The 26678-nt window shown below is 42.6% G+C and overlaps 1 protein-coding gene across 2 annotated transcripts in view; it reads right to left on the bottom strand.

The window, feature by feature from the left end:
- Positions 1–26678, bottom strand: part of TNNI3K (TNNI3 interacting kinase) — a 292390-nt gene that overhangs the window by 156886 nt on the left and 108826 nt on the right. For both annotated transcript variants that reach the window (XM_053243152.1, XM_053243153.1), the window contains exon 17: positions 25240–25344. In XM_053243152.1, coding sequence (XP_053099127.1) covers positions 25240–25344 — 105 coding nt within the window. The remainder of the gene's footprint in view (positions 1–25239; positions 25345–26678) is intronic.

The following is a 26678-nucleotide window of genomic DNA, read 5'->3' as shown; positions in this document are numbered from 1 at the left end:
TGATTTCTCTTTTAATTTTCCACATTGTCAGACCACCAGGGAAACCTTTTGATTGGTTGCCATATGGAAGGACTAACTCAGCAGTCAAAAACTTAGAGGGCGATGGCCAGCTCCATGTGACCAGCTCCAAGTGGTCTCAGAGGAAACTGATTCTCCAGACCCATTTCAAACAGCTTTGGTCAGCCTGATAGATGACCTACATCAGTTACAGTAATTGACAAAGGGAGGCAGACTCTGTTGGTTCTTTTGGATCTCTCAGCAGCTTTCAAAACCATCAACCGTGGTATCCTTCTGGATTGCCTGAGGGATTTGGGGATAGGAGGCACTGTTTTAGTCATTCCACTCCTATGTCTCAGGAAGATTTCAAATGGTAGCACTTGGTGACAGTTGCTCTTCAAAATGGGATCTGCTATATGGAGTCCTTCAGGGCTCCATTCTGTCATCAATATCTTTTGGTGTCATTTATAACATTTACATGATATGTAGAAACTGCCAGGTGAGGTCATCAGGGGATTTGGTGCTGAGTACTTTCAATATGCTGATGACACCCAAATCTATTTCTCCTTGTCATTGATATCAGGAAATGGCATTAGTCCCTTGAATGCCTGCCTAAAGGCAGTAATGGGCTGGATGAGGGATAATAAACTGAGGCTGAATGCAAGCAAGATGGAGGTGCTCATTGTTGGGAGTTGTAATCTGTAAGACAGGATAGAACTTCCTGTTCTGGATGAGGTTTCACTCATCCAGAAAGAACAGGTTCATAGCTTAGAAGTGCTCTTGGCCCTGGATCTCAACCTGGTGCCTCAGCTTGAGGCTGTGGACAGGAGCGCTTTTTTACTAGCTGTGATTGATTCGATAACTCCACCTGTTCCTTGAGGAGAATGACCTGAAAACAGTAATGTACCAGCTGGTAACCTCCAGGTTGGACTACTGCAATGTGCTCTATGTAGGGCTGCCTTTGTACAGAAACTTCAGCTAATTTAAAATGTGGCAACCAGATTGGTCTCTGGGGTATCCCAGAGAGACCACATTATACCTGTTCTTAAACAGTTGCACCGGCTGCCAATATGTTTCCGGGCAAGGTACAAAATGCTGCTTATTACCTTTAAAGCCCTGAATGGCTTAGGTCTGGGTTACCTGAAAGAGCACCTTTCTCTACAAGATCTCCACCACTCATTGAGATCATCAGGAGGGCTCCATTTTTGAGTGCCCCCAGTTCATCTGTTGACAACCTGGGATTGGGCCTTCTCTGTTGTTGACCTAGGTTGAGGAACACATTCCCCATGGATGAAAGGATTATCTTCCTTGGAGCCTACAAGAGGGCCTTAAAGATCCATCTTTTTAGCCTGACTTTTAATGATATTTATTTTTAATTTTAACCTGGTTTAAAATGTTTTCTGATTTTAATTGTTTTATTATGTGTTTTTTATTTTAATGTAAACTGCCCTGAAACACATTAGGAATGGTGGATATATATAAATTGAATTAATGAATGAATATGGGAAGAAATTGGAATTTTGTCCCTCCACTGGTTGCTGGATAGATTTTCCTGCCCAGAAACATAGAAAAGGCTTTATGCTGCTGTGCATTTTTTCAAAAGAAAAATAGAAATAACAGGGCAAGTGGTGCAACTCTGTGGTGTTTGAAGCCCTGGCCTGAGTACAGCACAGATGGCCAGCCAGCTAACTGTCATGTGCACAGTACTGTTTCTATTGTTCGAGAGCTCAGTTTTCATCCTTTGACATCAAGTGTTCCAGAAAAATAAAATTATTTTATTCGCTATAATTATGAGTTTAGTGGGTGCTTTAAAAGGGTATGTGTAACTTGACGTAGATATTTTTCCAGGTCAGTTTTAAGTTATCTAGTTGTTACACCCTTCAGGCACATGACACTGCTCTGTCTATCCACTCTCATAATGATTTCAGAAGAAACAAACTTTTACTCACTTCTTATTGTAGGCAAACTAGCATGCTGTACCCACTTGATTATGGAGATCCATGTAACCAATATTTTGATACATCACTGATGAGATGTAAAAGCCAACCACGAGGACATGGTTTTGTAGCAGTAACTCTAAAGGCAACACGTAGTTTGGGCCTGTAGACTATGGCCGCTACTCTAGTATGGCACCTTCACTTCCTGGACTAATTATGTGTTATGTACTTTAGTGGTACTTACTCAGAAATAAATGTATTTATGGCTGGGCCTTGGGTAACTCATTTCATAAGCCTTTTATGAAAGATGGGAGTCTAAACACTATTTACCGCCTATGAAAATATAATCCCTAGGGTCTAGTTTGCCTGGCATTTCCTCTATTGTTGGCAGTGATTTAAGGCCAAGTTTTCAGGGATGGAATGAAAGTCAAAAAGCAACATATTTTAACTTGCCCAGACTGGTGTGTCAGTCTGAGACCCAGTGAAATACAATTGCATTGTGAACCATTCTTTGTCATCTATTCAGAGTCAGAGACAGGCTGGTTTAAATTACTTTAAGAAGGAGCAAAGAAAATAAGGGGGGGAAAGTATCTGAAAAATGTCCACCACACTGAATAATGCTTTCTTTAACATTTGGATAACGCAAATAGAACTATAGTTCAGTGGAGCTACCTATATTTAAAAATAGATTTGAATGGTAAGAAAAAGGTGGACAAATTTCAGCATAGATACTGATTTCTTCTGAGCATGGAATGAACTTTTAAACCACAACTTCAGTATCACAAGTACAGAGTTATCATGGTGTTCTGAGGAACCTGTCACTACAGTTCTGGGGATTTTGCATTCCTGTTTCTGTTCCCTCCACCCCTTTCCTACTTATTAAATTTTCTTGTATATTTCTCTATGTATAACCACTGTAGAACCTCAATGAAATGTTACACAGATATAATCACAAATCTACTTCCAGTTCATATTCTTTGTCATTGGCATTCACACAATCACATTCATATTAGGCAAAGTAGAATACTTATCACTCTTTTTAAAGATCAGGGATAGGCAATATGTGGCTCTCCAGATGTTGCTGAAGTACAACTCCCATCATCCCCAGCCACAATTTATTACAGCTGGGGATGATGGGAGTTGTAGATCAGCATCATCTGGAGAGCCACATCTTGCCTCTCTCTGTCTTAGATCATGGAACCAAACAGAGAGAAGTGATCCTAGACTTAATTACTAAGTGGCACCCAAGACCTGTAGAAAACGTTGTATGGAGTGTTGTTGGAACACAGCACTATTAAGTTCACCATATATGTAAATGGAAAACATGATTTCAAAAGAAGTAATATCAAAATGAGAGTCTTAGTAAAAAGGATGCTGAAGGGAAAAGTCAAGTTTTTTTCAGAATGATTCAAGGTAACTTAAGTATGTAGTACACCGCTCTGGGCTCCTTGGAGGAAGAGGAATAATAGTAGTAGTAGTAGTAGTAGTAGTAGTAGTAGTAATAATAATAATAATAATAATAATAATAATAATAATAATAATAGGAACTCTGCTAAAATACATACCACAAACTAGGGACGATTTAAGGTTTCAGGTTTAAGGTTACAGCCAAGTCCAAGAGGATGACAGCATGGTTAACAAGCAAAATAAAAGAAGCTGTATAACTTAAGAAGTCTTCCTTAAAGCAGTGGCGGGGGCAGGGGGGGCGGTTCCTCCCAAATTGCATTGCGTGATGTGGAGCAAGTGCATAGGTCCAGGGTATCTGAGAGAGCGTCTTCCCTGTCATGAACCGTCGCCTATTAAGATCATCTGGAGAGGTCCTGTTACAGTTGCCACAAATTCATTTGGGGGCGACTCAGGACCGGGCCTTATCTGTGGCTGCCCTGGGGCTTTGGAATGCTCTCCCTGCTGAAATACGAGCATCTCCTTCTCTGTTTGCTTTTAGGAAGACCGTGAAGACATACCTGTTTTCCCAGGCCTTCAACTGAGACTCATTTTTTTAAAATTGTAATGTGTTATTAATGTTTTTATCTATTATGATTTTATATTTGTATGCATTTTAAATGTGTTATGTTTTAAGTTTTTAATTTTGTACACTGTCTAGAGATTTTTATACTAGGCAGTATATTTAATAAATAAATAAATAAATAAATAAATAAATAAATAAATAAATAAATAAATAAATAAATAAATGTATGTTATATTCCATGATATTTCAAAGTATTTTATTCTTTTTCTTACTTGGGCTTTTACTCTGTAGTTTCTAAGGGGAACTGGAAGTTGGGGAATTTCTGACAGGCCAATCAAGGCCTTTGTTTCCTGTAAGCTCTCCTAATGGAGACAGTGAGGTACTTTATGAGGAGAAAGTGGCCAGCCAGATTTCGAATGGAGCTATATTGGCTCATTCATATGATTATTATTAGGGTAGGAGAAGCCTCCTGTCCTAGTTCCGGAGCTGTGCATGGTCCTGTTTTCTGATTGTGTGTGAGTAAAAAACAAGGTTGGAGGCACTGGCAGTGATTGTCTGATAAGAAGCAGCTGTATGGCGACGGGGGTGGGGGGGTTCTGACCCAGCTGCTGCTTAGCACACAGTCACTGTTAGTGCCTTCAGCCTGTTTTTAACTCACAGAAGCTGAAAATGGAAGTGTGCACAGCTCCCGAAGTAGGGTAGGATGTTTCTTCTACCTTATTCCTGATCCTGAGAACTACCTTATTGTTATGGCCATTGTTGGAAACATTGACATTGACCCATTGACCTTTCAAATTGGTAAAATTGACTCTGAGTTTCAAACTCTCCTTAAGTTTGAACATTCTCGTTACATTGAGAATTTTCCTGTCCACCACACTGTTTCACAAGGTGCCACTTATGGAAGTAAGGAATTTGGAATTCAAAAACATCACATCATAGGGCTTTTCACATGACCATAAGTTGCTAGCACTGCTGTTTTGCAGGCTCCCAGAAGCCTGTCTGCTAATTTCTGGAACTACAGGCTTGTAGTTCCCACTCTGAACATGCTCAGGAGCCTAATGGGATCGTGGGCTCCCTGTTTGTTGACATATAGGTCATAGCAGGCAGTGGGACGATTGCCCCCAGGTTCACAGCTACCAAGCAAATTGGAAGGGGATTAGCCTTGTGCATTTCCCTCTACTGGGAATGCCTAAGCAGACCTGAGTTAGCTTTTAAGTTAACTCCACTTTCATGGTCTTTCTGTCCAAAGTTTGACTCTTTACATCCCGTCCACTGGAGTTGTCTCAAAAAAGGGAGGAGATAAGATGGTGGTGAGGTAACATCCCTCTCACGGTGCTCTCAGCTGGATTTTTAAAATTTTTGTTAGTTTATTGCAATTAGGACTGCTACATTTTAGTAATCTCAGGTATTATATTTCCAGTCATGCAGAGGCCCATTGTGCAGGCGCAGCAGCCTCCAAAATGGTTGCTGCACCAGGGGGAAAAGCAATAAGTTGGCTGAAGAACGGACAATATTTTTACTAAGGGAGGCCGGCGGGGGAGGGGAGCCTCCGCAGACCCCCGCCCCACCTCAGACAACTCCCCTGGAGGGGTGAGTTTGGGGGGGATTTTTTTAAAGCTCACAACCCCCCCCGGACCAAACCTGGAGCATGGGGGGTGGGGGTGGGGGGTGCTAGACTGAATTGGCCCAGTCTAGTTCAGGTCCAGTTCAGACTCAAACTGAACCAGACCAGCCAGTTCCATGCACACCCCTAACGAGCTGTCCACCACCACCCACAACTTCTCCTGGTCAGTCACCAACAGCTCAGCTCCCGTCAGCATATATGTGAAGTTGGGTTTTTTTGCCCCAGTATGCATCACTTTACACTTGCTTACATTGAACCGCATTTGCCACAAATCAGTGCCTACTCGATTTTCAGCTTCATTAAAAAACAACAAAAAAAAAAAACCCCTGGAGAACGATCAACTTAATTGTTAATGTTTAATGTCGCCATGATCCTTTCGATTTCAAGTGAATCTGATTTTAATTCCATTTTGATTTTTCCATCAAAATATTTAAATGGTTTCAGTATGACAAGCAGGATTTATTTTTTTAGACCCTCCCTCCCATACATCTACTCAGTTGTCCATCAATGTGTTAACCAATAGATACCCAAAGGCCCTTTACTGCATAATGAAGCTTAAAAATAGGACAGAGTTAGCAACATAAAGCCTGCGGCCCTTCACTGCACCACCAAGGCTTTTCCATGTTGCTTCCATATGGTAAGTCACTTGGAGGAAAATACCATGTCACATAGCCCTGGTATAGATTCCTACTGCTTCCTGCTTTGGATATAATACTGCAGAGTAAAAACTAGCTCCATTTGGACATAACAGCAAACCAGAGGTAAACATGCCAGAGGTTTGAGAATGTGATTGTCTGAAAGCATGAAGCCACAGTTTTGGAACCCAACCACGGCTTCATTTTCGCTCCCAAACCTGATTCTGAACCCTAGATTTATAGTGAGTTTTGCTGCTGAAACCTGAGGTTAGAAGGCAGCATTGTGTCATCTAAATTCGGCCATCCACCATTACCTGGGTTTCATTTGCAAACACCTTCTTCCACCATAAAGAGGCCAGTTCAGAGCAGCTCATAAATGCATCAGTTCTAGGGCAGCTGTGTTTCTCACTGACCGCCTCTTGAAGCTGATGCCCCACCCTCTGCTGTCCCCTTGTCTCTCATGCTGCTGCTTGGCAACAGGAATGCCATGTCCCTGCATTTAAAGGGATGGAACTTTAAATAAAAAAAGAGAACAGAAACATGTGCAAGGAGCCCTTTCATTGACCTAACACCCGATCTAGCTCCATTCCTGAGGCTCTCAGATCTTATCAATTGAGTGTGGTCTTAAAGTACACAAAGGTATGTGTGTGTGTGTCGGGGGTGGGGGGGTGGGGGGACAGGCCATGGGACATGCCCAAGAATCCCAGAGGAAGACCCCAATTGCCAGACCATGGAAGGGCTGGGGTTGCTCATCTGATACCCCAGGAACAGATTTAATAGACTTCCTGGGAGGGGAACCTGGGGTTTGGTTCACTGTAACCAAGGGTGCCACCAGGCTTGCAGACCAAGCTAAGCAGTGGGGAAGACCCAACACACTCTCGTCCTCATGCCAGCTTGCTGGGCGGGGTGTGTGTGTTAGCCTTCTTATGAGAGGCAAATGTGTTTCAGCTCTCTGTTTGGCTGCACTCTAATGAGATAAGCCTTCCAACTATAGGGCCCTCCCACTATTGTGGGGCTCTCGGCAACACTGGTTAACAACAGAACTCATACATTGCACCTCCTCCCTTCTACCCAACCCTTCCAGACTTCAAAGTAGTTCAGGCTGCTTTGGGTGTTCAAGCATTTCTGGGTTGGATGGACAGACAAGGAGAGTCAGTGGATGAATCCTACATCCCAGGCTAATTAGTACTGGCTGGGCACGTACTGCAAACCAGCAACCACAAGGCACTCTCGGACAGGACACATGTATAGTCTCTGGCTAGCCAGGTGACTGTGAGCAGAAAAACTGAGCATGGAGATGTGTTGCAGGGAGACCAGACTCTTTTAAGGGGCACCTCTATTCCTTGTTCTGAGCAGCCACCAAGACCAGGAGGAATGTTGCTGAGGGACCCTTCCCAGGGCTTTGGTGGACGGGGCCAGGCAGTGAAAGCCCTCCAGCCCACATGTGTGTCTCTATGGCCAGGCACTCTGGAACAGGATCCATCTTCATCACACAAGAAGAATCTCTTGTGTGATTTAATCCTGCTCTAGATGGACAGTTCCTCTCATGAAGTCTGGCTGAGACCAAGCATGCTTGCATTCAGGGAAAGGGGCAGGGCCCTGTTCCCCCATAATTTGTACAAAGGATATAGCAATACTACCAAAATCTGAAGGGGCAAATCCTAAGCAATGTTGCCCTCTTCCTGTTTCATCCTAGCCATCCATCCATAAACACTCATGCATGGGCTATGGATAGGGGTCCAGGAAGAGGAAAAAAGAAGAAGCGGTCCCTTGATAATGGGGCAGGGGGAAGTGTTTCATGGCATATCTTCTTGAGAATGGGCTGGTTTGGCTGTGTCACAAATAGTCATTGCCGGTAACAAACTCATTCTGTGAACATATGAAGAAAAAGTAGAGGAACCACTTGAGCAGTCTACCTTTAATCAGTGCAAGTGGGAAGAGAGGGGCCCAATCCTCCCTTCCCAAGGGAGGGAAGAGGGAGGCCCACAAAACCCTTCCTCCCCAAATGTAGAGGAGAGTGGTGCGAGTGGTTTGAGGAAAGGGTTAGAATATCTTTGCCCTGTTGAGAGTGGGTGAACACTGCCAAAAAGCATGATTGCTCTGAGCATGCCCCAATGAACATCATGGCCAATGGACAAGCATGTTAACACTTTGCCAACGGTGTGGCCAAGTGAGCAGAATGGAGCTTGCTGGGATGCAGCCTGGGTTCATTAAGAAGAGGGAGGGTTTCCTCTGCCCAGAAGCTGGAAGTTGCCAAACTGTGGTTAGTCTACCATCTGTGGCACACATCTTGGCTTCACAGATTAACCACAGTTTCGTCTATTCGAGGTTTCACACTAAGGATATTCACACAATTGTAGAAAATCGGGCTAGCCTCTGGTAGCCTGATTTTCTACAACCGTGTGAACCACCAGGCTCAGCTGTGAGCCCGGTGGTTCCTGAGTGTGTAACCCGCTCAGGTAACCCTCTCCTTAAACTGGGTTTACGGAGAGCTCCATGACAGAGCCAGCAGTTGTGTGGGCAGCTGCCCAGAGCAGACTGGCTGGTTGTCTGCGGGGAGAGCGGGCTAAGCCCGCTCTCCCCACTCACCCTCCCCAGACAGGTCTCTTTGATCGTGAGACCCACCTCACTATGTCAGCATGGGGCCTCAGACTGATTCCTCATTTGAATCTAATATCATATACTATGTAATGTTTGAGAATACTTCTAACAGACAGCTCAACATCATGCAAAAGCATTATAACTGTCTGCCCTGAGTGTCTTGTTGGCATTTGCAGAGGTCATGACTGTGTTAGGCTTAGAAACAGAACTTCCTCCTCCCCTCTTGAATATGGTCTATCTGCTTGAACCTACTTTGGCTAGACAATGTTTGAAAACCTGCCTTGTCCATTTTTTCAAAGAAACAAAGAGTTTGAGCTTAAACAGATTTCTGTTAGCATGAAGCCTTTAACTTGTGCTATTTCATCATTTTAAAATTATATGTATCACACACACACAAACACACACACGTCTAGAGAGAAAATAATCTACCACAGCCAATAGAACAGAGCAAATAAGAAAGCTCTCCAGTAGCACTGTTGCTTCAATGGCACTTAAAGCTTTAAAAAAAATGTGTGGAAGAAAAGTAGCCTTTTAAGCCTCACATTCAGGAAGTACAAGAGAGGGAAATTCAGCAGAAACCCAGACAAGGTTAATAAAGAGTTCATCAGATTCAGTACTAAATTGCTTGCTCTTAAGGCCATCCCCATCTCAAGACAGTGTGGCCAAGAACCGGTTTCCATTATTTCTATGAAAACAGTGGAAAGAAAAAAATTAGGAGGGGAAAAAAAAGAATTAGAAGACGAATGTAATCAATCTTGTCCTTTACAAAATCCAGTCGTTCTTCAGGCCTGCCAGATACTGTGTCTTTCAGAGCAACAGACAGGCAATGCCCATTAAATGTGTTTTTCTTCTCCAAAGAAATGGGGTCAGTGAAAGATCCTCCTAACCTTAATACACTATAGATTTAATGAAAGGCAACTGCTATTTTAAGATTTTATGAGGGGATTTTTTATTTTATATATCTATATCTATATCTATAACAAAGAGGAATTGCAGAACCCGTCCCCATTACCACAGAGCTGCCATTGACTCTTTTATCTGTATCTCCAAGCAAGTTCTTACAAACTTTCGCAGATCGTTAGACCTGTAAATGAGGCTTAGTCACTAAGAAAGTGAGGTCCTGACACACTCAACTTTAATGCTTTAGAATAACACTGATATGGAAACAGTGTATTTCTTTTTATTAAAAGTGCTTTAATCATCCTGTGTTCTCTTGAAAAAGAGGCAATTTTCTCAAAAGTTAGAAATGATCAACAGTGTTTGTTAGCTTTCAAGTTCTGAGAGAGCAAAACCCCCAAATTACAATGAAGTCAGCCCTGAACCCTGGATATAAGTATGTAAAATAGGCACCTTTCTTCAGACAGTGTAGAAGCTTCACTTAATGGACTAGTCTGCAAAGAATATTTGGCTGCTAAACGTTTCTCATATGTCAGTTAGGGACAATGTTTTCAGGAGGTTCTTAATCTTTAACCATAATTGCCAATGATTACAATGATTTCCCTTCATGAGCTGAATGGGGAAAAATATTGGACACTGTCAAATCCAGGTCTAGGACTGCACTGATCTTAATCAGGGTGCCAGTCCAGATGTAGGGCTCACTATTGAAGAATATAGATAATGGAATTTCACTTGTTCTCAGTGATCACATGATTGATTCTCCTCAGCACAAACACTCTGTGCCTGTCTCACCTGATAATGAGACTTCAAGGCCAACTATTGCCTAGACCACTGAATACATTCTCATCAACCACCTCAGTATGCTTACCTTAGGACCAGTTTCTTTTTCAGTCTAACCTGTTATCAGTTATGCTACATAACAACTTTGCAACACCTGCTTTGTAACACACATCCTTTTTGCCTGACTCTCAACAAAAAGACCTTTTATTGTGCAAATAAAAATTAAACGTTGGTAAACATAAAAGCATAAGACATTTGGTGTCTTATGTTCTCTGCCAGTCAGGGAACTGTGTGTTATCACGTCTAAGGAATTTAACAGCTGGGGAACCAAGGTTTTCATCTGTGCTCATTTGTTTCACTTAACTGAGGATGGTGTGTCACACTGAAACATTTTATGTTTACCAACTTTTAGTTTTGCTTTGCACAATAAAAGGTCTTTTTAAGGGTTGTGCATTCCCCCCCCCTGTTTTGTTTTTGGCCCGAATCCGAAACACCCCCATTATGTTCTTTGTTCGAAATCAGCCAATCCGAAACACCCCAATTTTGTTCTTTGTTTGAAATTGCAAAATCCAAATCTGAAACGTTTTGGATTTTAAAAAATGGCCCTGGGGAAAAACTAGTGGGTGGGGGTGGTAGTGCCCAATGAGTGGAAACTACCACCCAAATTTCAGAGGAATTGGGCAAAGGGCTGAACTTTGGTGAATTTTTGAAGCATAGGATAGGGAAGAATGGAGGCTTCAGCAAAAGTACAGCTTCATGTTGGGGGGGAAGGGGAGGCCCAGAGCAGAGTAGGGTGGGTGGTAGTGCCCAGTGGGAGCAAGGCAGCTGCTAGAATTATTTCAAAGGAATTGGGCAGAGGGCTGATTTTTAAAGATGTAATGGAGTTTGTACATCTGTAAAGTTCTTCCCAATAGGGAATGATGGATCTCCATAATTCCTGCCCCAGAACTGCACTTGGGGGGCACCAGGGTGGCCCAGAGTGAGTGGTGGTGTAGAGCACATAGGGTGCCAACCACCCCCATGGGTTGCTAACCCATGGGGTGCTGGGTTCTGTTGTTTCTGATTCTGAGATGTTTTGAGTGTAGATTTTCTGGTAGCATATGAGAGTGGATTCATGGTTTGCCGTTGAAGATCTCATATGCTACCAGAGAATCTACACTCAGAACACCTCAGAAACAACAGAACCCAGCACCCCATGGGTTAGCAACCCATGGGGTGGTTGGCACCCTATGTGCACTACACCACCACTCACTCCCGGCCACCCTAGTGCCCCCCAGGTGGAATTATGGGTCTGCTGAAACCTCCATTATTCCGGGGGTGGGAACCTTAAAGAAGCGTAAACTTCAACAATTCCTAAGAAATCAGCCCTTTCCCTATTCCTTTGGAATCCCTTGGGGCACTGCCACCCAACCCACTGTTTTGCCCCTCAGGCCCCCTTTCTACCCCGAATCTGCCCCAAAGACATGTCAACTTCAGAAATTCTTTAAAAATAAGCCCTTTTCCCAATTCCTTTGGAATCTGGGTGGCAGCAGGCATCCATAGGGGCACTAGCACCTGAACCACTCTTCTGCCCCTAAAGCCACCTTTCTGCCCCCAATCCACCTCAAATAACATCAACATCACACATCAACAACAGCAGAGCTTTGGAAAAAATCAGGCAGATTTCCAAAGGTCATGCACATCCACATCCCCCCGCCTTTCCGAAATGCAATTGATCTACACACAACAGTGTGAAACAACAACAATGAAATGCACACTGCCCCATTGGCCAATGAGGGTAAATGCACACTGCCCCACTAGCCAATGAGGGTAAAATTTACCCTTAAATTTGCTTAAAAGGAATAAAGAGGCAATTGCCAGCAGATCAGCCCATGCTTTCGCTGGCAAATCTGTGTGCTGGAAGGGCTGGAAATTCAAACAGATGTCAAAACTCAAAATGGAGACTGAAGAAAGACTTTTTGCAATTGCAAAATGGAGTTCCAAAACAGCCGAAACAACAAAACATTTTGTATCTGAAACAGGGATGTTTTGTTTTGGCTACAAAATTTTCTCTTTTGAGCATTGGGTGTTTTGTTTTGGCTACAAAACAGCCGAAATGGCCTGTTTTGTGCACAAAACATTCTGTGTCCGAAACGAAACGCACATCCCTAGTCTTTTTGTTGAGAGTTTGGAGATAGTATGCAAATTGCATCATCGACATATATACTCACTCTTTTTGTCTGATCAGACCTGCACTAGATTTGCCTGTTATATACCAGGCACCTCATACTATGTCAATTCTTCCCCAAATCCCTTTAGACAATGAATTCAGAGAGAGGTATATCTATATGGGCAAGTTTACACAATCCATTGCAAGCAAGGAAGTTGGGGAAATGTCAGGGAAATGTTGGGAACTGGCAGCACACACTCCAGGCAGGTGTGAGATATGAACCTGTCAAAGTCCAGTTCCAAGTCTTCTGCCTAGCATTATCCTGAGATTCTCCATCTGACTTCCAAATCTAGAAATGAGGCAGAAGATTTCTGGGAGAGGGCAGAGAATTCAGGAACCGTACTTGTGCGGGTTCATATATCACACCCACCAGGAGTGCACTGCTGGTTCTCAACATTTCCCAATGTGTTCTTGACTTCCTAACTTGCAGCAGATCATGTGAACCCACCCTATAAACATCAGTTTAGAGACATGGCTTAGTCTTGACCCCTGGGTGTCCTGGCTCACTCAGAGGAGACTGGCAAAAGATCAGGGAACATTTCTTTCTGTTTACTTGCTTATGTTGTATTGGGTGCATATGTTTTTAGAAAAGAATGAAGTACATATACAAATTTACATGCGGCTTAAAACATTTGGTACATCATACGTCCAAGCAAAGATGAAGAACACTGTTTTTATAAGTTTAGGTTAGTACACAATGGCCTGGATAAGGAAGGCAGTTGAAAAGTTCTTCTGCATCTGTCTTTCCAGAGCTTACCTCCCTAATTCACAGATTTGATTAAACCTAGAGAAAACTGTTGAGTTACTCTTTCTAAATATTACATTTAGATGTGGGCAAGTTTGAAATGCTTTGAAATTGGTAAATCATTTCCATAAGTGATTCACCGCCTAATATTAACATCATTTGGGGAGGTCCAGTTATGGCTACCACAGGCTCATTTGGTGGCTTCTCGGGAGCAGGCCTTCTCTGTAGCTGCCCTGGGGCTCTGGAATGCAACCCCCCGCCCCCACCAAGCATTCTGTGCACACATACCTTGCAAATTCCATTTTTGAGGACCCACTGGGATATGAACAGCACAATGAGGATGTGCACAAATCGATTTTTTGATTCAATTTGTGCCCAAAACAAATCACCCCGATTTGTTTTGTGTCCAAATCTACCCCCATCACCCCAGATTCAATTTGTATTTGCTTTGATTCAATTCAGATTAGGATCAATTTGGACCAATTAACATGATCCTAGGGGCACCAGAATTAGGTGGTAGGTCGGTCACTAAGGGTGCCACCTACCATCCAATTTCAAGGCAGTGGGACACTTGGTTGATTTTTAATGAGTTATTTTAGTTTTTACTGATTTTGAACATTTCCACCATAGGAAACAATGGGGATTCAACGTTGCCATATGCTAAACTTAACATGGATCTCCAGCTTTCTTTTTTTAAAAAAAGCTAAGCTCTAGCCCTTGTAGAAGTGGAGTTATGGAGCAAAATGTGCGGTCATTATTTTTCAAGTATTCAGATTCTTTGATGTATACAAACTTTTCCTTATAATGAATCCCTATGATTATTCATTTCACACCTTCATTTCTTCTGTGCATTTTGACTGTCACATGGCAACTGTCAACTGCCATGTGTCAACTACACCCTACACACACACAAAATTTATTTTTTAGGTATTTCTGAAGTGTTTAGATTCTTTTGTGTCTTGATTACACACCTTCATTTCTTCTGTTCATTTTGACCCCATTGCTTTGCAGGTGGGATGGGGAATTAGTGGCATCCCATGTTCCAACTATCCCACAACCCACAAGCTGCTGGGTACTCAGTTTATATTTTAGGAATCTTTGAGGTGTTTAGACTCTTTGGTGTACAATAGATCCTCACAGGGATTCATTATGAGGAAAGGTTATTAGACACCAAAGAGCCTAAACACTTTTTAAAAAAAAAATCCCTAGAACATTAACTGAGTAGTACCCCACTGCCTTGCGGGTGGGAGGGGGGTGTAGTTGGCACATGGCAGTTGACAGTTGGCACTGTCATGGGAGGAGAGCTGGTCTTGTGGTAGCAAACATGACTTGTCCTCTTAGCTAAGCAGGGTCCACCCTGGTTACAAATGAATAGGAGACTAGAAGTGTGAGCACTGTAAGATATTCACCTCAGGGGATGGAGCCACTCTGGGAAGAGTATCAGACGGTTCCAATTTCCCTCTCTGGCATTTCCAAGATAGGGCTGAGAGAGATTCCTGCCTGCAACATTGGAGAAGCTGTTGCCAGTCTGTGAAGACAATATTGAACTAGATAGACAAAGACTCAGTATATGGCAGCTTCCAATGCTCCTATGTTCCACTGTCCAAAAGACAGTCAAAATGAATAGAAGAAATGAAGGTGAGTAATGAATCCTCATAGGGATTCATTGAGGGAAAGTTATTATACACCAAAGAATTCAAACACTTCAAAAATAGTGGCCACACATTTTACTCCATAACCCCACTTCTACAAGGGCTAGAACTTAAGCTTTTTTTTTTTTTTAATGAAAGCTGGGTATCTGGGGGAATTAATAGGAGGGGTCCTAATCTCAAATTCATTCAAATCGAATCAGGCACGATTTGATTTGGATCAGAATCTAGCCAATGGACCACAGGGGTGATTTGTTTTGTCTCCAAATCACCCGAATCAGCTAGATTCGGTTACAAATCAATTTGTACCCAAATCAGTTTGCACATCCCTACAGCACAATGAGACATTATGACAACACCTGCAGAATTTAAAAAAAGTGTAGCAAGCAAGGTCTCAGAGGACATTCATTTCCTCTTTTCCACCAGCTATATAGTCTTTAGAGCACATGACAATATAGATCATTAAACAATCAGATAACAATAAAAATCAAATCAATGACGTAATGTAGTAATGTACACTACAAGAACTTTTTATTCCCTTTTGTCTTTAGCTCCCTGTTATGCTGTTATCCGAACTTCATTGTGGCCTTGAAATGCGTATCATATCATACCATTGTATGACACAATTGTCCACAGGAACCACGAATATTAAAATCTCCGGGTTTTGTGAAAACAGAAGCATTAACCACAATTGTTTCTGCAAATATTTAAACAGAAGTGACACACACAAAGATTCAATCCTGCCACTTAAATTAGCTGAATGCACTACATTTTACACCAGACATGCTCAGGGAAAGGTTGGTGTATTGTTTTGTTTTGTTGTTTTTGTATTTTTTAGAAGAAACTCTAAATAAGTTACTTCCCACTGACCTGCAGAAACCAAATTGTGAAGGGAGCAGGCGGCTGCTGCTGGACTTTTTTCTGTGCCATAGCCGTGCTGTGGCACCAAGCAGGCTCTGGGCTGCTAGGAGCGATCTCTTCCTCCTCTTTCCCTCCACCAGCAGCTCCATCAGTGGATCTCATCGAATGTCTCACGGGACTTCAGACTCTTGCGAGACTTCTTATGAGATCCACAGATGGAGCTACTAGAGGACGGAGGGAGGGAGGGGGGAGGAGGAGGAGGAGGCTCTATCGGGGGGGGGGGGAGGAGGAGGCAGTGGTGAAACTGGGATTTTGGCAGGCCTACTTGGGATGCCAGGAATTAGTTAAAAAACTGTGGCTCTCCTGGATAAAACAGGGCAGTTGGCAAGTATGGAGACCCAATCAAGACAGCAGCCAGTACTATGGCAATAAAGGACTATCATGCTTCAATTACTTATTAGAAGGAAGGAAGGAAGGAAGGAAGGAAGGAAGGAAGGAAGGAAGGAAGGAAGGAGTATGGTAGATATCATACTGTATACTCTTACTTTCATAATACACTGTCCTTTTTTCTAATGTCACTCCTGAAAAGTAATGTGTGTGATAAGTCACCAGTTAACAGGGCATGCAGAATGTTGATTCATAATCTTTGTAAAAATGGAGAAGAGAAATGTTGCTGGCACGGTCAGGCAAATGTTGTGTTCTACAAATACTTAAAGGCTATGCGAACTTGTTACAGGTAACAAAATGTGCAGGAGCAGTGATCATGTACAAATATAACACTAGTACTTGTGTGAATAGCATCTCACAACACTTTTTTTTTACAGTGACGAACACTTAACACAATTTCTACTTTTCATTGTCTGTCAGGTGCAGGGATCCTAGCCCACGGCACAGAATTGTTCGGAAATGGTTATTCAAAAGCTTAATGACAGGCTTTCCACCTCATTTGATTAATGAACTGTAATTAGTACAAAAGGCAGTAGTTGAGAATGCAGATTTGGGTCTCCTGACACTGATCCTGCTCCAGCTGTACCAGCCATTAGTCAAGTTTCAATCTGAAGCTCACATTTTTCAGAAGGCTTCCTTTAGTATGCCTATAAGACTTGTATGCATCTGCATCTGCATTTATATATGCAAATCTATATATCTATCACTCAGATAAGATAACTGTGTGTGCAGGTTGGTTAAAATTTGTAAATATTCTGATTCTAAACATGGAAGCAAGTTCCACAGGTTTCAATGGTATCTACTTCCAAATAGATGTGATTACAACTGTGGTGGCTTCAGTATGCATTTCTTGACCCCCCAACTGCATGTTTTGCATTTAGATGAGAATTCTTAAGAAGTGTAGTAGAAACGTAAGACACAAATAAGTCAAATGGGCCATGCATCTATAGCATAAAGCAAACATCAGCAACTTAATGTCTTAATGGGATATTGAGGCAGTGAGAGGTAGCAAGCCAAGCCATCTCCTTCTCCTTTTTCACCTCCAACAAAAGTACTTTCCCTTTTCATGAATGAAAAGCAGCACTGGTTTTTATACATCTGTCCCTCTTTTCACTTCTTGCTAGGAAAGGCACACCCTGACTTTTGTCGCTTTTTGTTGTCCACATTCCCCTTATTGCTGCCACCTGATAACTGGGTGGAAGTCCTCCCGGCTAGGTTTTGGACAATGACAATGAGGCCAGTAGAAAGTATGGGAAAATAGAGAGTAAGGAAGAGGGGAAAAGGCCTAGAGGAGGGGAAAGGAATGACCAACACTCATGTACAGGTCAATTCATCTAGATTCATGTACCTCCGATCTTTTATCAGATTTTCTTTCTTCCATTACATGGAAATTGGCTAACTGACTGAGGCATACAAGATTAACTCACAGTTGTTCATTCTTGATGGGATGAATAGGTTTTCCTCGCCACCCTGCACCCTTTTGTTTGAATTAGAGAAGTACATAAGAATGTAGTGTTTGGATGTGGCAATTGCATGCTAAGGGTCAAACTAAACAGTATGTTGTATGTAATTCTCTCTTCCACACCTGCCTTTCCCCCTTTGATAGGGGAAAATTTGATTGTGCATGATAACCATCATGCAGAAGGAGGGAGGGGTTTTCTGGATTGGAATCATGGTGTCTGTTAGGGATGTGCACAGACTGATACATTACTCTTTTTGTGGAGCGCTGAGATAGTTTGGAAGTCTGGCATCTGAGCTGGTTCAGAGGCGGGGGGTTCCTTTAAGGGGCAGGGAGGGTGCTCTTGTTCCTGCACATCCCTATAGTCTGTGCAGGGGTGTGTGGTGTTTTTGGTTAAGCCATTCATTGACACAGGCCAGCTTTTGAATGGTGCTTTAGTGACTTTTATTCCAGTCCCAGGGTAGAGTTGGGGCTAACAAATAGCTAGCAGCAAGAGCACTGAAGGCAGACTACATTTGCCTCTCTGTAAATAATATCTGTCTCATTGATTGACTGACTGACTGACTGATTAAGTGCCTTCAAGTCGGTGTCAACTCTTAGTGACCACATAGATAGATTCTCTACGGAATGATCTGCCTTCAACTTGGCCTTTAAGGTCTCTCAGTGGTGCAGTCATTGCTGTAGAAATCGAGTCCATCCACCTTGCTGCTGCTCTTCTTCTCCTTCCTTCAACTTTTCCCAATTTGTCTCATTAAACCATTAATATTCCTGAATAAACTCTACTGTCTTGACCTTGAATACCACAACTCTTTCCTCTGGATTCTACATGGTGGTCTGTCCTATTCTACCCATGAATATTTCACAAGAACTATCATGGGAGAAGCTCTTATTTTGACAGGGAGTGCATTGCAAAGCCCTGGGGCGGCCACCGAGAAAGCCCTGGCCCGGCCCTGAGTTGCTACCAGACAAGTTAGCTGTAAACCATAATCAGATCTCCCCAGATTATCTTAATAGGTGGAAGAATTTATGACAAAGAAGGTAGTCTCAAATACCCTGGACCTAAGCCATTCAGTGCTTTATAGGTAATGACCAGCACTTTGTGTTTTGCTCAGAAACATAGCAGCACCAATGCAGTTCTTTCAGATTCAGTCTTATATGATCTCTTTGGGTTGTCCCAGAGACCAGCCTGGCTGCTGTATCATACACCAGTTGTAGTTTCCAGACTACATACAAAGGGAGCCCCATGTAGAGTGTATTAGTCAAGCCTGGTGGTTACTAGCATATATACTACTGTTTTAAGATCATTTACTTCCAGAAATGGGCATAGCTGACAAAGCCAAAGCTGATAAAAATTCACTGCCATGAATCCAACTGGACGATCTGAGTTGCCTCCCTCCCATAACAGCTTTTTCTAAAGAAAAAAACAAGCATGTTTGATATGTAATCTATTTTGAGTTGTGGAATTCAGCAAGTTCTTATATTCCAGTTAAACCTGCATACCCGGAACCCTTATGAGACTATAAAAAAGACAGTGAGGTTGTTCACAAGACCAGGTGGGCAGGGTGGTAGGTGGATGTGGGGAGCAAAGGCTAGGTAAACTCACCTTCCCAGATGAACCACACTCCCAAACGAGCATGGCACAGCGTGCCTCTCCAGAGGCTGGGATGATCAGGGGCGTATCTAGGGTGGGGCAGGCAGGGCACGTGCCCCAGGCGCCACTTGAAGGGGGGCACCATTTTGTAATTTTTTTTTGAAAATTAAAAATGGCTGCCAAAAACAAAATGGCCACCGTGCATGCTCAAATGGCCTCTATGAGGCCCTAGATCATGCCAGGCCTTGCAGAGGCCATTTGAGCATGCGTGGTGGCCATTTTGTTTTCAGTGGCCTTTAAAAAAAAGATTATTTTTTAAATTGGCCACTGCACATGCTCAAATGGTACCTATGAGGCCCTAGAGGTCAGCGGGGTGAGGGGGAACCTTTGCAAACCCCCCCCCAGACTTTAGGAAGCCCACCAAAGGGGCTACAGGTTAAAAAAATTCAAAAAAATTAATATAATATAAGACACTGTACACATATTCAGATTGGCACTATGTACAGAGAATCAGGGCTTGTGAATACTGAGCTGACGCTTATGAGCTAGGATTGTATTCATTTGCTCTTACTTTGCTTCTTGTGATAAGTGAGTTAAATGTGATGTCTTGCTAATATGGCTATTAATGGTGAGTTTGTCTTTGAATCAGTGTGAAATCCTTAATATTAAGGCCCACTGGGAGTTTCTTGCTCTCTTTCTCTCATTTTAACTGTCTTTCTGAAAGACTAGAATATATTCCAAGCAGTGACACAGTTTACTCTGCATATCCTTTAATTATTTTCAGAGTATCTGGGAAAAGTCAAATTCTCCATTGATTTTTAAAACTTATGTAATAGTGATGCTACAATGCATAGTAGAGGATTACACAGGCACTTCTAGTTTTCCAAGTACACCTCCACATAGTATTTGGGTATTTCATGAGCCCCAGCATACTGAAATTTGTAGTTTTCCAGCATGTTTTGGTCTGGCTAAGTCCACTGCTAAATAGTTTTTGAAATATTAAAAGATTAACGAGCTTGACTTGTATTTTTCAGCTGATATTATGGTAAAGTTATCTGAAAGAAGGGTGTCAGATGCTTGGACAGGGGGCGCAATTTCAGTGCTTGCCCTAGGCACTATTTTCCCTAGATACGCCTCTGGGGACGATGCATCCTGGCATCCAGGAATCCTACAGTGCACTGCATGTGATGCATTGGGGGATTCCCCCAAGAGATGGGCACTCTAGGCACCTGTCTCTGTGTGTGGCCGGGCTAGAAGCAGGCCAGCTCGCACACGAGCAGCAAGCCTGGGTTAAGGAAGCTTAACCTCATTCCCTTAACCTCGGCAAACAGCCAGGCTAGGTGGCACTACTCAGCTATTCAGCCTGACAACTCATGAGTTCATTTTAATTTCAACAGGACTACTCAGGAATATGTTAGTCTGGATGCTTCCTATTTACATAAACTGTAGTTATATGACTGCCACGACAGCATTCAGCCTTGTATATGACTGTGATGATGCTCAGTTTTCATCCAAGGGACTGAATTTCTTTCTATGCCCTCCACCTTGTCACCTTCCCATTTGGAATTCTGCCCATGAGGTGGGGCACCTTTTTATCTGGCTCAAGGTGCTGTTTTGGTATATATAGAAATGAAAGCCAAATCCTTAATGGTTTCTGTTACAATTTAAAAAATCAATTCAATACTAACACAGAGTGAAAATCTCACACTCTCTTGGTATGCTGTCCTAATGAAACATGCTATAAACATCCTCTCAGTACTCTTTGGATAATTATACAGGCCACAGAGTATACCTGCTGTTGTTACTGATAACATCAACTAGAAGTGCAGGGAGGCCCAACTTTAAGGATCAGCATTGTTGAGCTCACTGAATAAGGGCTCATTGAATATTCCCTGATAATATTCATAAGGGCTACTGAATATTCCCTGAGACTACCTCGGCATCCATAACCACCCGAGGGACTTCATGTGGTGGTGGTAGAGTGAGTCTCTAAGGGCCCACAAGGGCAGTTTCCTGAGAGTCCCTCTGAAAACTGAAGCTGCTCCTGAATGCATACAACGTCTGTTTCTTTAGAGAGCTTGGGGAGATACATCTAGTTCTTCTCTCTGACAAACAAACTACTAACATTGTAATCTTTCAGTGCAGCTGGTACTGTAAAGCTTTCGTCCTGCTGCAGACTAATAGCCTTGGATAATGACATAGAGTTGTTGCAAGAAACTTAGAAGCATTGTTGTAGGAAACACTTCCACACTGCAATTTTGTTTAAAGCAATGTACTTTTTAAAATAGTCATTTGGCTAAATATAAATGGCTGACATCCAGAGAAGCCTACCAGTAGAACATCTGCATCAGTGTGACAGAGAGCTTTCCTAGCTGATCTGGGGCCAACCGGGGGCCAAAAAGGGGAAGTGAATTTTGACAATTTGCTCTGTCTCCAGAAGTGCCTCTTGTCATTTGAAAACATGTCTCCAAGAGTCACATAGCCCTCAGGGACATATTTCTGGGTGACATAGAGTCAGAACAAATTGTAAAAATGCACTCTCCTGTGCTGCACGTACCTGAGGCTGTGTGGCTGCAGTGGTAGTGGGGAAGAGTTCCATTGTGTGGGTATGGCTTCCAGGCATGCTACTGGTAGGCTGTTCTCGATGTCTGCCACTAATCTTAGCCAATGCCATATAAGACAAACTCTCTCTCTCTCTCTCTCTCTCTCTCTCTATCCATCCAGAGATGGGGAGGCTCTTATTTCAACAGGGAGCACATTACAAAACCCAGGGGCAGCAATGGAGAAGGGCTGCCCCCGAGTAGCCACCAGACAAACTGGTGGCAACTGCAGACAAACCTTTCCAGATGATCTTAACAGGCAATGGGGCTCATGGTGAAGAAGATGTTCTCTTAAATACCCAGGGCCTTAAGCTGTTTAGGACTTTATAGGTAATATGCATATCATGAAACTGCCCATGTGTGTCTTCCAATGCACATATTGCACCCCTACTGACCACAGGTTTACCTATTCACTACAATATCTGGCAGCAAGATATTGTCCATCCTTTAGATCAGTAATCTTCACTGTTTTTCAAGTGGGTGTCACTTTGGCAAATAATGTTCATGACATCCACATAGAGCTGTGCTTTTCTCCAGTCTGTTTCTGTGGGGGTGGCCTTTAAGAGAAACGGAGCCCGCTGAGCTCCAGCACCAACTTGGGAAATGCACATGGAGTGCTGGGAGTGTAGAGCTTCCTAGCACTTTCGCTATAGAGCACTTTAGGGAAAGCTCTGAGAAGGATTACATTTCCCAGAACTCTGTGAGCACCTTTCAAGATGGCAGTGGGACTCAACCAGGCTCAATTTTCCTTCAAGGAGCCCTACCAGCACTGGGCATGACTGCCTCTACATGGTGCCAAAGAGGCTGTGTGGAGTATTAGGCTTAAGCTTTGCACAGGCCTAATAATAAGTCAGGAAGCCACATTTAGGGTCTATGGGAGCCTATGGCTCCCAGGCTTTGCAATACAGAACACTGCATTAGATAGAGATTTGTGATAAGAACTGCTCCCAACATTACAATGATTGGAATAGCCCTTATAACACAGGAGCTATGTTTATGTATTTGAGCCTCTGAATAATATGTGTAATGAACTTTAAAATCTTTGTCTCTTAAAAATTTACCCAAAATGGTAAAGCACTTTGTGCATTCAAATGAAGCAATTAATGCTTATTAATTGCTTCATTTGAATGCACAAAGTGCTTTACCATTTTTGTTCTATTTATTTACTTTAATTGGTTCAAATGGAGTTAAGGTTAAGAAAAAGAGGCAGAAAAAGTGGCATCGGAAGACAAAAATGCAAAACTTTCATTGCCCTAAAAACGATATCTTTCAATTTTATAGTTTAAAAAGAATAAGAAGACAGTTTTTCTAGAAGTCTACAATGTAAAGCAAATAACCCAAGCAGGTTGGGGGCTCTTCTAATGATGCTAACCTGCACTCCCACTGAGTTAATAAATCAAGATGAATAAATTACCTCTAAAATTATCTCAAGCATGACAGACAGTTGATGCCTTTCAAATTAGGTATTAATTAATACAATGAAACTCACAAAAAAAAATTGCAAGCGGTTTGAGAAATGGGTTAGAAGAATCTAGTCAGTAGGCTACTGCAGCCCCTCCCCAATTACAACAGAGGCTGCATAGTCCCTTCCAGTAGCATAGGATGGGATGATGTTTACAGGAATCCTTAATATTGCTCACCAGCAAACAGAGGGCCTTCACCCCCTCCAAAGACCATTTAGAGCAGGGCTTCTCAACGTGTGGGTTCCCAGATGTTATTGGACTTCAGCTCCCATAATCCCCAGCCCCAATGGCCTTTGGTTGCGAATTATGGGAGTTGAAGTCTAATTACATCTGGGGACCCACAGGTTGAGAAGCCCTGATTTAGAGGCTTAGGCAGGCTTCCAGTGTAGAGATATTTCTGTATTCCAATGATCAGCTGATGGTGGGTGCATCCTGCCCTTTATAAAGTGTTGGGGCTGACATTGTCCAATAGAGGTCAGCACTCAAGAAAAGAGAAGCATAGAAGATGAAGAGGAAAGAACAATATGAGCCCCAACTGCCCCTTCTTTTTGTCCCTTCCTTTTCCTGCTTACCAGATGTTGTTATGATCTGCACCTACTCTGTTCTCACTTCCTTCTCTTTCTAGTTGCATGCATAGAAAGACTTGATGATGGTGATGATGATGATGATTTATTACATTTCTATACCGCCTCATCGAAAGGATCTGGGCGGTGCACAACCAGTAAAATACAAGAACAAACACCATTTTAAACAAACAGGTTAAAACAATATAAAGACAAATGTAGAATAGTTCTGAGTGATTTAAAACCAATTAAAAATACTTAAAAACAAGTTAAAAACATTGGAAGGCGAGGCCAAACAAGTAAGTCTTTAGGGCTCTGAAGGCCAACAATGAGGCCAAACTACGGATATCTGCCAGGAGCACATTCCACAGGCCAGGAGCAGCTACAGAGAAGGCTCGGTTCCAAATCGCCACCTGACATGCTCGTGGTAACTGGAGATGGACCTCTCCAGATGACCTCAACATGTGATGGGGATCATACAGAAGAAGGCGCTCAATTAACCTAGACCTAAGCTGTTTAGGGCTTTAAAGGTGATAAACAGCACTTTGTATTTTGCCTGGAAACATATTGGCAGCCAATGCAACTGTTTGAGAACAGGCATAATATGGTCTCTCCGGGTCACCCGAGAGACCAGTCTGGCTGCCGCATTTTGAACGAACTGAAGCTTCCGAACTATGTACAAAAGCAGCCCCAAGTAGAGTGCATTGCTAGTCGGCAACTATTTAGAGAACTTTCCCTCCTGCTAGAAGATTCTTTCCTGCCCTATGCAAGTCCTAGTTAAGAGACAACTGACACTCCTACCAGTCAGAATTCTTCATCATGGAACTTTCCAGGTTTACAGCATCCTCAGAAGTCATATATGCTCAATCAAATAAATTGAAGCTAGAGCTGTGGTCATTATTGGGGATTACGAGAAAACTTTGAATTGGAGGAGCAAGTTCTGACCCAGTGTTTATTTTCCAGATATTTACATAATGTACAGTTTCATTTAAGCCCCACATCTGATTAATCTACTGTCTGGTTATCAAATCATCCTTTGAAAATGGAACCGACAACACTGAGAGGTGTTACTGGGAGGAAAAATGGGCTCAGTTATTCAAGTCCTCAACTGAATTGTTTCATTTCAGCAATTCACTATTGTAGATCTGGCACCATTCTGTATTTATTTCACCACTACATGACAATGGACTTGAGAGACAAAAATAAATGTACCTGTTTAAGTCACGATGTATAATTGGCTGGGTCAAATTGTGAAGATATTCCATTCCTTTGGCAACATCTACTGCGATGATTAATTTTGACTGCAAATCAAGATTCCTACAAGGAAAAGAAATCAAATTGTTAATCAAATTAGGGAGATGTGAGATGCGTTTGCAAAACTTTTAGATCATTAACATTTGAAGTTGTGTCATCTGCTAATCAAGCAAGTACTTTTTCTTGTCTCAGTATAGTTTAAATTAACAAATGATCTCAACATGTATTAACTTGAAAATAGGTTTATTCTGAAGTAAAGCTACATAGTCATTAATTTGTCTACTACTGGTGACCTCCTCCTCCTCCTCCTCCCCCACCACTCTTCCAATAGTGACCAGACTTTTACTGGGAGAGACAGGTAGCGGGCAAGGCCTCATAATGTACATGTACATTACGTGCAACTTGGCATGATGTTGCTGCCAAGTTGATCATTTGTGTCTGTCCTCATTGTAAAGAAGAAGCTTTGCTGATTGAGCATTTGTTGCCATCACAGACTAATAAAGCTGAAAAGTAGCCAAGTCCATATACTATGCTTAAGGCAAGTTCATTAAGACATCAGCTCCTTTTATTTTTCTCATGTAATCCAAGCCATATTGTATCACAGCATAGGAACTAGGGACATGCATGAATCAATTTTTTGGATTTGATTTGTACCCAAATTGAATAACCCCTGATTTGTTTTGGGTCCGAATCTGCCCCCCACCCCCCACAAATCACCCCAGATTCGATTTGTACCCAAATTCTCTGAATCTGAATTGATTTGGGGCAAAAAAGGGGTTCCAGGGGCAAAAGAGTGGGGTGGATGGTAGTACGGTACCCAATGGGTGGAAGCTACCACCCAGATTTCAAAGAAATAGGGCAAAGGGGTGTTGTTGTCTTTTGAAGTTGGCAGGTCTTTGTGGAAGATTCAGGGCAGAAAAGGGGTTTGGGGGGTAGAAGAGTGGGTCAGGTGGTAGTGCCCCAATGGGTGCCTGCTACCACTCAGATTTCAAATAAATTGGTGAAAGGAGTGATTTTTAATTTTTTTCTGAAGTGTGCGTGCGTTTAAGCTTTCTCCCCATAGAGAATAATGGGGGGTTTCAGAAGCCCCATAACTCTGCTTGGGGGGCACCAGGGTGGCCCAGAGTGGGTTGTGGTATAGCACACATAGGGTGCCAACCACCCCCCAAACAACAAGCCCATAGGGCACTTGGTTTTGTTGTTTTCAATGTCTGAGGTGTTCTGAGAGTTGATTCTCTGATAGGAAGTGAGAGTGGATTCACTACCACCCAACCCACTTTGGCCACAAAACGGAGGTCAGAATCTCCAAACTTTGGGGGTCAGAATCTGGGGTGATTTGTTTTGTACCCAAATCTCGGCAATTGAGCACAGAAGTGATTTGTTCTGTCTACAAATCA

Source organism: Hemicordylus capensis, chromosome 4 (assembly GCF_027244095.1).
Source record: "Hemicordylus capensis ecotype Gifberg chromosome 4, rHemCap1.1.pri, whole genome shotgun sequence".
Taxonomy (NCBI): Eukaryota; Metazoa; Chordata; class Lepidosauria; order Squamata; family Cordylidae; genus Hemicordylus; species Hemicordylus capensis.
The sequence above is the reverse complement of the archived record's forward strand: the minus strand, read 5'-3'. Positions and strand labels throughout refer to the sequence as shown.